The 12,500-nt window shown below is 39.0% G+C and overlaps 1 protein-coding gene across 1 annotated transcript in view; it reads left to right on the top strand.

The window, feature by feature from the left end:
- The first annotated feature begins 3,188 nt into the window (after positions 1–3,188).
- LOC125032800 (DNA topoisomerase 3-beta-1-like) overlaps positions 3,189–12,500 on the top strand; it is an 18,870-nt gene continuing 9,558 nt past the window's right edge. Inside the window, exons 1-12 of the mRNA XM_047624182.1 lie at positions 3,189–3,320; positions 6,934–7,076; positions 7,232–7,426; positions 8,585–8,752; positions 9,029–9,157; positions 9,370–9,488; positions 9,850–10,050; positions 10,207–10,411; positions 10,622–10,726; positions 11,221–11,298; positions 11,671–11,880; positions 12,063–12,280. Of these exons, the coding sequence (XP_047480138.1) occupies positions 3,230–3,320; positions 6,934–7,076; positions 7,232–7,426; positions 8,585–8,752; positions 9,029–9,157; positions 9,370–9,488; positions 9,850–10,050; positions 10,207–10,411; positions 10,622–10,726; positions 11,221–11,298; positions 11,671–11,880; positions 12,063–12,280 (1,862 nt within the window). The 5' untranslated portion in view covers positions 3,189–3,229. The remainder of the gene's footprint in view (positions 3,321–6,933; positions 7,077–7,231; positions 7,427–8,584; positions 8,753–9,028; positions 9,158–9,369; positions 9,489–9,849; positions 10,051–10,206; positions 10,412–10,621; positions 10,727–11,220; positions 11,299–11,670; positions 11,881–12,062; positions 12,281–12,500) is intronic.

Genomic DNA, 12,500 nt, shown 5'->3' with positions numbered 1-12,500 from the left:
GGCTTTTCTCCTGCTGACAGTCTCCTCGCTTCCCACATCCTTCGCCTTCTCCCGTATGCTGGCCACCCTTCACACAGTCCGCCCGACCCTCCCGACCTGATCTGACCTCCCTACGTTTCCGTTCGTCTGTCCTCACCTGCCCCGTGTCTCCGCGTTGCCTTTCCTCTCTCTGTTTTATACCCCCTCCTCTTCCTTGCCTCCTCAGACCTGAAGATGGAATCCAGGTGGATTCCGAAACTGTAGTGTCTTTTTCAATTAAATCTAGTTTTACAGTGTGGGTTTTTATACCATATATATATATATATATATATATATATATATATACATATATATATATATATATATATATATATATATATATATATATATATACACACACACATATATATATATATATATATATATATATATATATATATATATATATATATATATATGTGTGTGTGTGTGTGTGTATCCTATTGCTGTGTACGCTCCTACCGATGTTTGCAGACTCGATGTGAAAGAGGCGTTCTATGCCAAACTCACATCTATGGCAGACAATTCTCTCAGGCGAGACATTCGCACTGTTCTGAGCGACTTCAATGCGGTATTCGGCCTTAATTGAGCTGGCAATGAGATGTTTGTCGGGCCCCATGGCTCAGGATCTGATCCCAGCAGCGAGAACAGCGGGACTTTAATTGGTCCCAGTGATTGAGGATTTCTGGCTCCTAGTATCAGCATTCCAACCCGCATCAGTGGATATGGTATAATGATACAGGTACTGTGGCCAAGGAAATCAACCACATTCTTGTCAGAACTCGCTGGAGGATCCTTCAGAATTGCAGGTTTTACCGGAGTGTCGAGTTCTATGGCACTGACCATAGGCTATCCTACGGGTCCCCTTCAAAACTCGTCTCTCCAGTGGAACTCTAGGGTGTTTCACTTGGACAGATTGAGGGGGATGGAGTATGCCGGAGGTTCGCCACGGCAGACTCTGCTCGGTTCAATTGAAAACCTGACGGACCTAGTTGCTTTGTGGGAGTCCTTCCAGCGCGAAACACTGGAAGAAGCACAGGATCCATTGGCGAACGCCCTAGAGCAAGGTAGAAACTGACTGGAGACATTGGAGGCCAAAAACGTGTAGCACCGTTCGGCTGAATGGAAATCAGGACTTGCGCCGTTCCTTGGTGCGTAGGGCTCGGACACTGCTGAGAAGGGACAAGGTACAGTTCATCAGGAACCTCGCTGAGGAGGTTGAAGGCCATTTCTTGGTAAATGACCTTCGTCCTGCCTACCAAGCCCTGAGAAAACTGAGCTCTAAGCCCTATCGTAGATGACTGCAGTCCGCTCAGTGGATAGGCAGATTATCTCACATAATGTTGGGGTGCGTGAATATTGGGGTGAGTATTATGAGCAGCTGTGCCAAGAAGACCGTCCATTAGTTAATTTGGAAGCAAGTGGCATCACAATACCTGTGCCGGACCCACTCATCAGCGAGGAACCTCCTACCTTAACTGAGGTTAGGATGGCGATTTCTAAGCTGAAGGGTGGGAAAGCATTTGTGATATCCCTGATGAACTGCTAAAGGATAGGGGCGAACTTATGGAAAGAGGCTTGTATGCAGTCTTGACTGCCATCTGACAGTTCCATTCACCCTGACCTGCTGAGGGGCGTGGTCATCCCTCTCTGGAAGGGCAAAGAGGATCGATGGGACTATAACAACTACCGTGGCATCACACTGCTAGCATACCAGGCAAGGTTTTCACCCACATTCTTCTGAAACGGATCCGCGACCACCTACTAAGGCACCAGAGACCGGGGCAGTCTGGATTCACTCCTGGGACGTCCATAATAGACCGTATCCTAGCGCTTCGAGTCATTGTTGAACGCCGTCGTGAGTTCGGTCGTGGGTTGCTCGCAGCCTATATCGACATCAAGAAGGCGTTTGACTCGGTGCATCGAGAATCGTTATGGGAGATCCTGAAACTAAGGGGAATTCCGACACAGATTATTAGATTATTATCAAGCCTATATACTGGTACTGAAAGTGCTGTAAAGTGTGGTGGGGGCCTGTCGAACTTCTTCCCTGTTAATTCAGGGGTGAGGTAAGGCTGTGTCCTTGCACCGACACTTTTCCACACTTGCATGGACTGGATAATGGGCAGAGCTACTAGCCAAAGTCAGTGTGGAGCAACACTGACCAATATCAAAGTCACAGACCTTGATTTTGTCGACGGCGTTGCTATCCTATCTGAGTCTCTGGAATCACTGGTGGCAGCTCTTAATGCATTTAGCAATGACGCGAAGCCCTTGGGCCTAGAGGTCCCCTGGACGAAGACCAAGACCAAGATCAAGATTCAGGACTTTGGGGGCCTGTTAAGGGAACCCCTTCAGTCGATCCATGCTTGCGGTGATGACACTGAGGTCACAGAAAACTTTGCATACCTTGGTAGCGTAGTCCATGTCTCTTGGCTATCAGACTAAGAAGTCAGTAGACGGATTGGTCTGTCAGCAGAAGCCATGAACTCGATCAACAGGAGTATTTGATGTCGGTACCTATGCAGAAGGACCAGGTTACGTGTCTTCAAGACATTGATACTTCTAGTTTTGCTGTATGGAAACGAAACTCAGACCCTATCTAGTGCTTTGTAGTCTCGCCTTGATGCTTTTTTGTAACAAGTCCCAACGCCGGATCATGGGGTACAGTTGGCAGAACCATGTGTCCAGTCGACGCCTACACCGTGAGACTGACATGGGACCTGTTACTTGCATAATCTAGGACCTCCAATCCAGGCTATATGTGAACCTAGCTCGTTTCCCTGTGGATGACCCTGCCCATCAGGCTGTCTCTTTGCAAGGAGGAGGAGGCCCGCGGGACAACCTAGGAGTCATAGCCTGGGCAGTCCTGTCATGAGGAGTTAGAGATGGGCCGAGGGCCTGCCTGGAGACTCGCCATGAGTCTGGAATCAAAGGGTGGATACGGCGTTAGCCCCTTGATGATGATGATGATGATAACATAACACAGACGGATATATTTTCCCCACACAGGATAATAAGGAAATACCTCTGTAGTTCAACGGGACAGAGATAGAGACCGAGAAACGGAAATAGAGAATCTACATAAGTCTCCCTACGCCACAGGTTTTCTTTAGACGCAGGTCCTTTACACTCCGGATCCATTAAAAAGCTGTTTACATTGTGTTGGTGTGACAGTCAAAGCCGGGAGGAGACCTCAGCTCACACCATCATGAAGTCCGTTTTTATGGTGGCGGAAAAGCCGTCGCTGGCACAGTCTTTAGCTGAGATATTAAGTAACAAGAAGTGCAACTCAAGAAAAGGTGATATGTGTTGAAAAATGTTGTGAATTACATTATCAGAAGGAGTTATTTGTGTGTCTGAGACGCGTGGCATGGTTATTTTTTTTTATGATTATTGATATACAACGTTATTTTATATTGGGGGAACCGTGTTATTGAAATTTATGTGTTTATGTATTATATTGTGTAACAGTCATTCAGTCGGTAAGCTTCGTATTCTTTGACTATTGCTACCAAACACTAGCATTCAACTGAAGGTCACAATACAGTGTTGATTGGAATGTGGGTGTGTGACTGTCTTAACTGCATGAGACATTAAATGCTAGCATTCGTAGTTTGACTTGGAAAAAAATGCATTCAGACGAAGTTTAGGGTATCATGTCTTTTGGTGCTGTTGCTTACAATCTAAAGTTGCTAAGTTTTATCTGTATGTGTAATAAGTAACTAGTAAAGTAAGGTGTGTCTTAGGTATGTTTTACTTAGTACTGGTAATATTTATAATATGATATCAGTATGTAGGTTTCCCTTGCTGGTCATCAAAGAGAGTTCTAGTATTATTGCAAATGATACCTGGTAATGAAACTGACGGGTAATTTTCAGGTTTCAATCAACCTCAAACTTTTGAAACTAGTTTTTCTTTTTGGGCTTTCTGACACTTGTGTGTCAAATAACTTCATTATGTTTTACTTGCAGTGGAAGTACATAGAAGATAAGTTTCTTAGATTTATTCACTCTATCATTTTCATATATTATTTACCATATAAAAGATGACAGGTTAAGACTTAACCATTACTATTTCCTACACAAAGTGATAAAAATTGTCTGAGAATGTTATGTTCTGTTAGAGAGCAAGATCAGATTCTTCTGTTGGTAATGGCTAAGTTTCAACCAGTCATCTTTTATAAGGCAAATAATATATGCAAATGATGGAGCAAGTAAATCTAGGGAATTTGTCTTCTATGTATCTTTACCTGGAAGTAGATGAAATGGAAATGATCACAAGGAGTTGATCTGGAAAGGTTGGTACTTGTTTTCAACCTTGGAAGAGATACAGAAATAGTTAGGGCCTTATAGATCATTCATAGTGTCATAATTGTGCTTTAAGATTTGATGCCAACCATGTCTCTGTGAATCTAGGGACACCAAAAACTTGTATCCATCAGAAACAAGGCCAGAAGTGGGCACCCTAGATACACAACGGAGGGAGATCAAGTTAACCTATTGGATCCGGCTGCGGCATGGCAATCAAATCACAAAAAAATCTGGGCATTAGGCTTATGTGAGCGGCTGTGTCCCGGGTTATTGCTTGTAGGCCAGGCTCATACAAACAGCTGTGTGCGGTGACAAGACTCTATGACTCCTTTTTATTTACTCTTTTTGGCCATTTTCCAATGTCCATATCTGCCATATTATTTGCATTATCAGTTTTTTTCTTTGCACAGACTCCAATCATCTCAATCAAGGTAGTCTACAACTCAGTGCAAGAAAAATAAAACTATGTAACACTATGTTATTTGTATAACTTTTTTTAGTTTTACATAATATTCAATTTTCTGTAATATAAACTGCGTTGATGCTCACAGCGTCAGGAATACAATCCTAAGCATGGCGTCCTCCATGGATGCAGCACTCTTCCAATCATTCCTCGTGGACATTTCATTCCACACTCATATAACGATGGGAATAATGCAAAATTGAGACTGGCTGTCAGCCACAACACCCATGATGGCAGGTTCATGTCACCTGTCCTACAGCCAGATTTTCCTGTGACCGCATGTTCATGCCACCCGCCCCTCAACCCGGATTTTATCATGACATGATGGTCACATTACCCGGATCCATCCAGTTAATGTTGTTCAAAACCATTAATGTGCTATATGAAAGACAAGTAGGAAGCTGGCATTGAAGTTTGTGAATATCAATAGCTAATGAAACCATTTAATATTCATTGCAACACCCCTCACAGCTAACTGGGTTTGAGAGGGGGGTGTGACTGGTAGTTGCTACATCCCCATACTGTGTGCCATTTTCTTTTTTAGTTATTTATTTTTATTATTTTTTGAAGCAGACCATAACTACTGCAAAGGATGCATATCATTTTTGTTCTGCTGGTAACATCCAGCGGGATGCTGGATGTTGAAGTAAATGCACAGCAGTAGGGTCTGGGAGTTAATTGAGGTCAGGCCCAGCAGATTTATGGTGTGTGGTTACTTGGAAATCCTGAACAAGGTGTTTCTACTATCTGTGAGGCCATGGTGTTCCCCGAGTGAAGCTATTTTACCTCATCCAGGAAAACAGCCCCATCCACATGATCAGCGTCATGAAGGCTTGGTTTCAGCAACACCCTGAGATTATGCTCTGCCACATCCACCCAAATTGCCAGATCTCAGTTCCATTGAGAATGTAAGCAGGGTTACCAATATCAGGTCACATTCACAGTGTTTTTGTTATCATATCATATTGTTAAGTCAGAAAGTGTAAAGATACTTCTTTTTTAGGGAGTGTACATTATTTGACACACAAGTGTCAGAGAGCCAAAAAGAAAATCCAAGATTAGTTGAAACCTGAAATTTTACCAAGGAAATGCCATGGATGAATAGTCGTAAAATTTCTCATTCTGTTATTTACAAGTAAATTTTCTCTTGTGCTAAATGGCATATGGGAAGCTGAACTTATTTCCATTCTAAGACATGCTTCTTCTACACCATTTTTGGTGTTTTTTCACACCCCTTTGAGACTAAGACTCTATTTTACCAGCCACTCCACAAACTTTGCCAACAAAAAACAAAAAACATCATAACCCAGGTGCTTTGCCCTCAGACCCCCACCCAATTGCTGTATTTCCCTATTGGAGGCTCCACCTCCAGACCCCTAATGTAGTGCTGTGGATTTACAGTCCATGCAGCATTTGTTACAGCCTATTCTTAAAGTTTCTGATGTGATTCTTTGCCTGTGCAGATTATTTCATCTATGAGTGAGTGTAGTTTTCCTGTATCTTCATGATAGTGTTATTAGATTTTCCCAATTTTAGTATGGTCACTATGTAAATGTGCTTCCTATTTTGATTATTCTTGAATGCACCAGGCTAGGACAAATGGAAGATAATATTCTTGTAGAAGACTAAAATTTTCTGTCACTGGTATTAGAAATAATTTGCAGACATGAACAGTAACACTCACAACCCAAGTCCAATCGTGCTCACAAGTTTCAGCTTTGTCTTGTTCTGCATACCAACAATGTTTGCTTGGAGGTGTTGGGGCAGAGCCCCCCAGCAACCCTCCCCTAGCGCAGTGAACAAAGGGCACACCCAACCATGGCAATTTAGACTGCTAAGTAGAGTTAGTGATGTGCACTTGTGGAGCTAGTCTCTAGCAAATGCCTCCTTCTGCAAAGCTAAGATTAAGGGCAGTATCTAGCTCTTTGAGAGTGACCCTTCCAGTGAAAATAGTAGGTTACTAAAAAGGCATTGAGAAAGCTTATGCAAATGAAAGTATACCTATGTGCTGGTAGATATATCATGTTAATCTTTTCGCAACTACTGATGTGATATTTTCAAGAAAGACAGAAGTCCCTTCTTTTATACATGGTGTATGGTGCACATCTTATTCACATTCTTTTTTCCAAATCTTTTCAGGTTTCAATGGAGCATGTAGTGTTCATGAGTGGACAGGCAGTTTTTGTAACCAGAGTGTTCGGTTCAAGATGACATCGGTGTGTGGTCATGTCATGTCTCTGGATTTTCCTGGAAAGTACAATAACTGGGATAGAGTTGATCCTGTAAGTAACACTGGTATATTTTTTTAAAGATTTTTTTTTTTTTTTTTAAGAACCTCATTTCATAATGAAATTGTAATAAAACATTAAAAATTGAAAATGGTCTTCATGTTGTATGACATTTTTCCTTCAGATAGATTATCCTTTTATTTTTACAGGCTGAGTTGTTCACGTGTCCAACAGAAAAGAAGGAAGCCACAGCCAAGCTTCGCATGCCTGAATTCTTAAGCAAGGAGGCGCGAGGTTGCGATTACTTGGTACTGTGGCTTGATTGTGATAAAGAAGGAGAGAATATTTGCTTTGAGGTTATTTCATGCGTAGAAAGTTCCATGAACAAGTCTTACAGAGAGCAGGTGCGTTGTTTATTTGTTTGTAATTTATATTTCTTTGAAGGCAAAGAGCAATTTGACTGAGATTTAAGATTTAGAAAAAATATCTGATATTATTTTAAAATAATGAACATTGTTTATATAAGTATTGTTTGCTGTTCTTTGCATTGCTTCGATTTTCCTTAACATAAATTTCATGATAAATCTCATTATTTAGACAAATACAACATATATTTCCCATTTTAGGGTAAATAGAAAAACAAAAACATCAAAAACTCCCCCTCTAATGTGGCTTGGGATCAAAATTAAATTTATCAGCTTTGTTAACCCATTGGATCTGGATGCTTCACTGCCATCATGTGGCCCAAAATATGGGCATTAGGTTAAACGAGTGGACACACAGGTATGCAGTTTGTAGGCAAGGTGCATACAGACACTCTTGTGCAGTAACAAGACTCTATGACTCCATATCTCTTTACATAGTCTATAACTCTATACAATAATTTAATATTTTTTTCATATTTCTTTAATACAACCTTCACTGCTTGTCATGGTGGGGAGGAATAGGATCCTGAGCATGGAAAAAATGGCCTTGCTGGAGCTGGCTCTCTTCCATTCCATTACATTCCACACTCATTTATCAATGGGAATAATGTAAAAAACCTTTTCCTAAATACCAAATGAGTTTAAAAACCCTCCAAGGACTTTGTGCTCTTGTGTCGAGTCTTTCCTGCCATCCATCACTCTGGCTGACAGCTGAATTTTCCCCATGATAGCTTGTTGACATCACCTGCCCTACAAGCTAAATTTTTCCATGATGTGATGGTCATGTCATCCAGATCATAGAGGTTATTATGCATATATTAATTTGATAAATATGCTTATAGTAAGTGAAATCTAGAATTTCATCTTAACATTTTAATACAACAAATGGGAAAATGTTAATTCGTTACAAGAAGGAATATATTGGTTTTGGACATATCCTGTTGATTTTGAGGAATCTAGAGGTCTTGTCTTTGGGTCTGAAATTCTTCATTTCAACTTGATCCTGAGCATTGCAGTACCAAATTTGAACAGTTTTAGAATTTGTCAAACCTAGATTTATAGAAGCAGCAATAGGTTATGGAAACATTAATATACTTTTTATTCGTGATGATATATTTTATGATCTGTATTTTTCAGACCATATTTCGAGCAAAGTTCTCAGCAATCACAGACCGTGATATTAAGGCTGCTATGAATTGTTTGATAGAACCAAATGAAAATGAGTCTCGATCTGTTGATGCAAGACAGGAGCTGGATCTTCGCATTGGTTGTGCATTTACAAGATTTCAAACCAAATTTTTCCAAGTATGTATTCACTGCCAGCAGGATTATTGTGGTGTTTGTGCTTATAGATATATGTAATTTTCCATCCACTTGTGTTTATCAGTTTTTATTGGAGAAATGTATTAGATTTCGCAATTTAAAACATATCCAACAGTTTGGCTGATTTTCTTTTTTCAAAAGGCCTTTTTATTCATATGAAATATAGCACTTACAATTAAATTCACTGACATTTTGCCATTGATAGAAAAATTATTTTACAAGCAGACAATGTGGAATAATGCTTTAAATATTTTTCAGGGAAAGTATGGCAATCTAGACTCCACCTTAATCTCCTTTGGACCCTGTCAGACGCCAACTCTTGGGTTTTGTGTTGAGCGACATGACTTCATACAGTCTTTCAAGCCAGAAACTTACTGGGTATTGCAGGTATGAAAAGCTAAAAATAAGGATAAAGTCTTTATTTTTGGTAGAAGATATACTCTCATTTCTAGATAGAGGATAAGTTCAGTAACTAATCAGGAATGGCACTTCTAAATAACATTTAATAAGATATTTGGAAAAGAAAAAGTGGCCTCAGTATTGATTTATAAATTTGTTAAGGTTAACTAAAAGTACTATGCATTGTGTCATGTTCTCAGGTCAAAGTGGCTGTGACAGAAGAAAGGCAGATGAACTTAGAGTGGGAGAGAGTCCGAATCTTTGATAAGGACGTGGCCAACTTCTTCTTGAATCTTGTCAAGGAACAGAAGAGGGCCAAGTAAGTACATTTATAGTTTTATTACTTATGGGTGAATTTATTCACTTTCAAGATATATTTCTGTGTCTAGAAAGTTAATTTGATACTTTTAATCTTTATTGAGAAGATTAATGATTATGAAGAATAACAAAAGAAATATGATATGAAAAAATGTAACACTAATGAAGAAAGATTTAGTGCTACATTTGTTTATGTGTAAGCAGTGTACATTTACTATTTGGAGAAGGTTCTAGAGTAAGAAGCATAATATGTGAAGGAATGTTAGTTCTGTCTAGTAATATTCCTCTTTGTTTGTGAATGCATTATGGCAACAGTACTTTTATCTTGTATATGATATATGTATGACTTTATTTGATTCTAGAGTTGTGCGAGTGACCTTGGCTGAGAAGACTAAACCAAGACCTTTAGCTCTGAATACTGTTGAGTTGATGCGTATTGCCAGTTCAGGCCTTGGAATGGGTCCTCAGCATGCAATGACCATAGCTGAGAGGCTTTACACACAGGGTTACATCTCCTATCCAAGGACAGAAACTACACATTATCCTGAAAATTTTGATCTCAAGTAAGTTTGTGAAATAGTCATTAGTACAGAATTACTATAAAAATCTGTAAGCATTAAACCTTATGATAAAGCAGAATAAGGTTCAGTTTAAGAAAGTTATAGTACAGATCCAATTTCTTTGGGGAAAATGAAATATGTTCCCGTTCACACTTTCAGGGGCGCGCTGAGGATTCAGGAAGGTCACAGTGACTGGGGTAGTTCTGTCCGTGAAATACTGAGAGATGGCATCCAGAAGCCTAAAAAGGGACATGATGCTGGCGACCATCCTCCCATTACACCAATGCGTTGTGCTGACAGAAACCAGTTTGATCATGATACTTGGCGCTTATATGAGTATATAACAAAACACTTCATTGGTACTGTAAGTATTGGAGCATTGAAGATTTTTTTTTTGTGTGTGTATGTGGTTTAGGTATGCTGTTATATATTTAGAAGTGAGAGAGCTAGGGGTCATAACCACATGTTTGATATTTGGTGTAATTAAAAACTTATGAGGTTTCTTATTCTTTTTGTGGATTGGGCCATTAAAAGTGCCAGCTGTTGTGGTGACAGATTTGTGATTCTGTTACAGCTGATGCCTGACTGCATCTACCTCAGTACAGTCATCAGTATTTCAATTGGAGCAGAAAACTTCAGTGTGAGTGGAAAACAGCTTCTCGACCCAGGCTTCACTAAGGTAAAAAAAAACATTTTTTCAAAATGCCTTTTTAAGGTTGTTTTTGTCTTTTTAGTTTTATATTGATGTGCATTGATATATTGGTGTGTTGATAATTTAAATTTTGTAAGCAAGAACACTCATAATTTAAGAGTAGATTATTTTATGTATTTTACCAAAAAATGAATGTTATCAAATTTAGAAGAAGAAAAAAAATCATGCATAAGGAACAAATACAATCTGTCTACAGAGTATTAAGGTTCTTAATATAAAGGAGTGATAATAAGCACAGAAGATTGGTTTAGAAATTAACAGTCAAGCTTAGTAATGCATTGTCTGGTGGCTGGCACGTAAGAATGGGTTTCATTGGAAAATTGCTTTGTGTTGCAAAGCAGAGGACGATACTTGGAAAATAAAAATCTGATGTGGATGAAAAACCTGGCATTAGAATTTCTTGTCGAAGGTTATCCACACAACAGTAAGAAAATTATTGACTTATCTTATTTCTCCAACAGGTGATGGACTGGCTAGCTTTGCAAGATGAGGAAAAATTACCGGATGTCAAGTCTGGTGATGAATTTGCAATTTTAGAAGTAAGTGAAATTTATTCTGTTCTTCTGTAGTATTGGAATGAATATATGACCTTTCAAGTGCTCATATAATTACATTTGCATGTTTGCTTTTTTTCATTTTCATAGAAAGCCCAGAACAATGCTTTCCTCTGAAGGACTTTAAGTAAGTCTAAAGTTCTTTGAATGAAGCTGCTACCCTAACCCATCCAAGGATTTTCATGATATAAAGCCTCACCAACAGGTTATATACTATTTAATTGTGAATAGGAAATGACTCAATTTCAAATAGATTCTTAATAATTTAAAAGTTAAGAAACATGTTGTTGCTGTTGTGAGGTTCTTGATAATGTTCCTTTGGATTAACCTGAAATGAAATAAATTATTTTTCTGCAGACACGATTATCTGAGCGACAGACATCCCCACCTGATTACCTGACTGAAGCAGAGTTGATCAGCCTGATGGAAAAACATGGCATTGGCACAGATGCATCAATTCCTGTACACATTAACAACATTTGTCAGCGGAACTATGTTCAAGTGTCCTCAGGACGTAGATTAGTACCCACTAGCCTTGGTATTGTGCTTGTTCATGGTTATCAGAAGGTATAACTACATTTTATTAAATTGAATTCAAACCAATAGATTTATGCAATTTAATAAGATATATGGTATAACACTTATTGTTATTGATTTTTTTTATGTTATAATTTTTATTATTACTTTTTTTTTTCTTGTTTTTTGAGATAAAAACCTTATAGAGATTTATTAGTTTGACAAATTTCCAGATTGATCCTGATCTAGTACTGCCTACAATGAGGAGTGCTGTAGAAGAACAGCTTAATCTTATTGCCTTAGGAAAAGCTGACTTTAATGCTGTTTTGCGACACACTCTAGAGATCTTCCAGTTAAAGTTCCAGTTCTTCGTTAATAACATAGGAGGAATGGACGAGTTGTTTGAGGTTTCATTTTCACCGTTGTCTGCAAGTGGGAGGCCTCTATCAAGGTAATGACTGTTCCTTGCTCTTTTTCTGTTTCTGATAAAAAATTATGATGTTTAAGCTTAATGAGAGAGAAGTTGAAATCATTCGATTGACTTAATCATGTTGTTCTACCCAACAGTACATACAATTGATATGAAATACTCAAACCTAATGAACATAGTGCTGACCATGTTGAAAAAGTCCTAATCCCTTGATATTTATATAAATAAAGCATTTGTGGTT

This window comes from Penaeus chinensis, chromosome 15 (genome assembly GCF_019202785.1).
Source record: "Penaeus chinensis breed Huanghai No. 1 chromosome 15, ASM1920278v2, whole genome shotgun sequence".
In the NCBI taxonomy this organism is placed as follows: Eukaryota; Metazoa; Arthropoda; class Malacostraca; order Decapoda; family Penaeidae; genus Penaeus; species Penaeus chinensis.
This window is presented reverse-complemented; position numbering and strand designations above follow the sequence as displayed.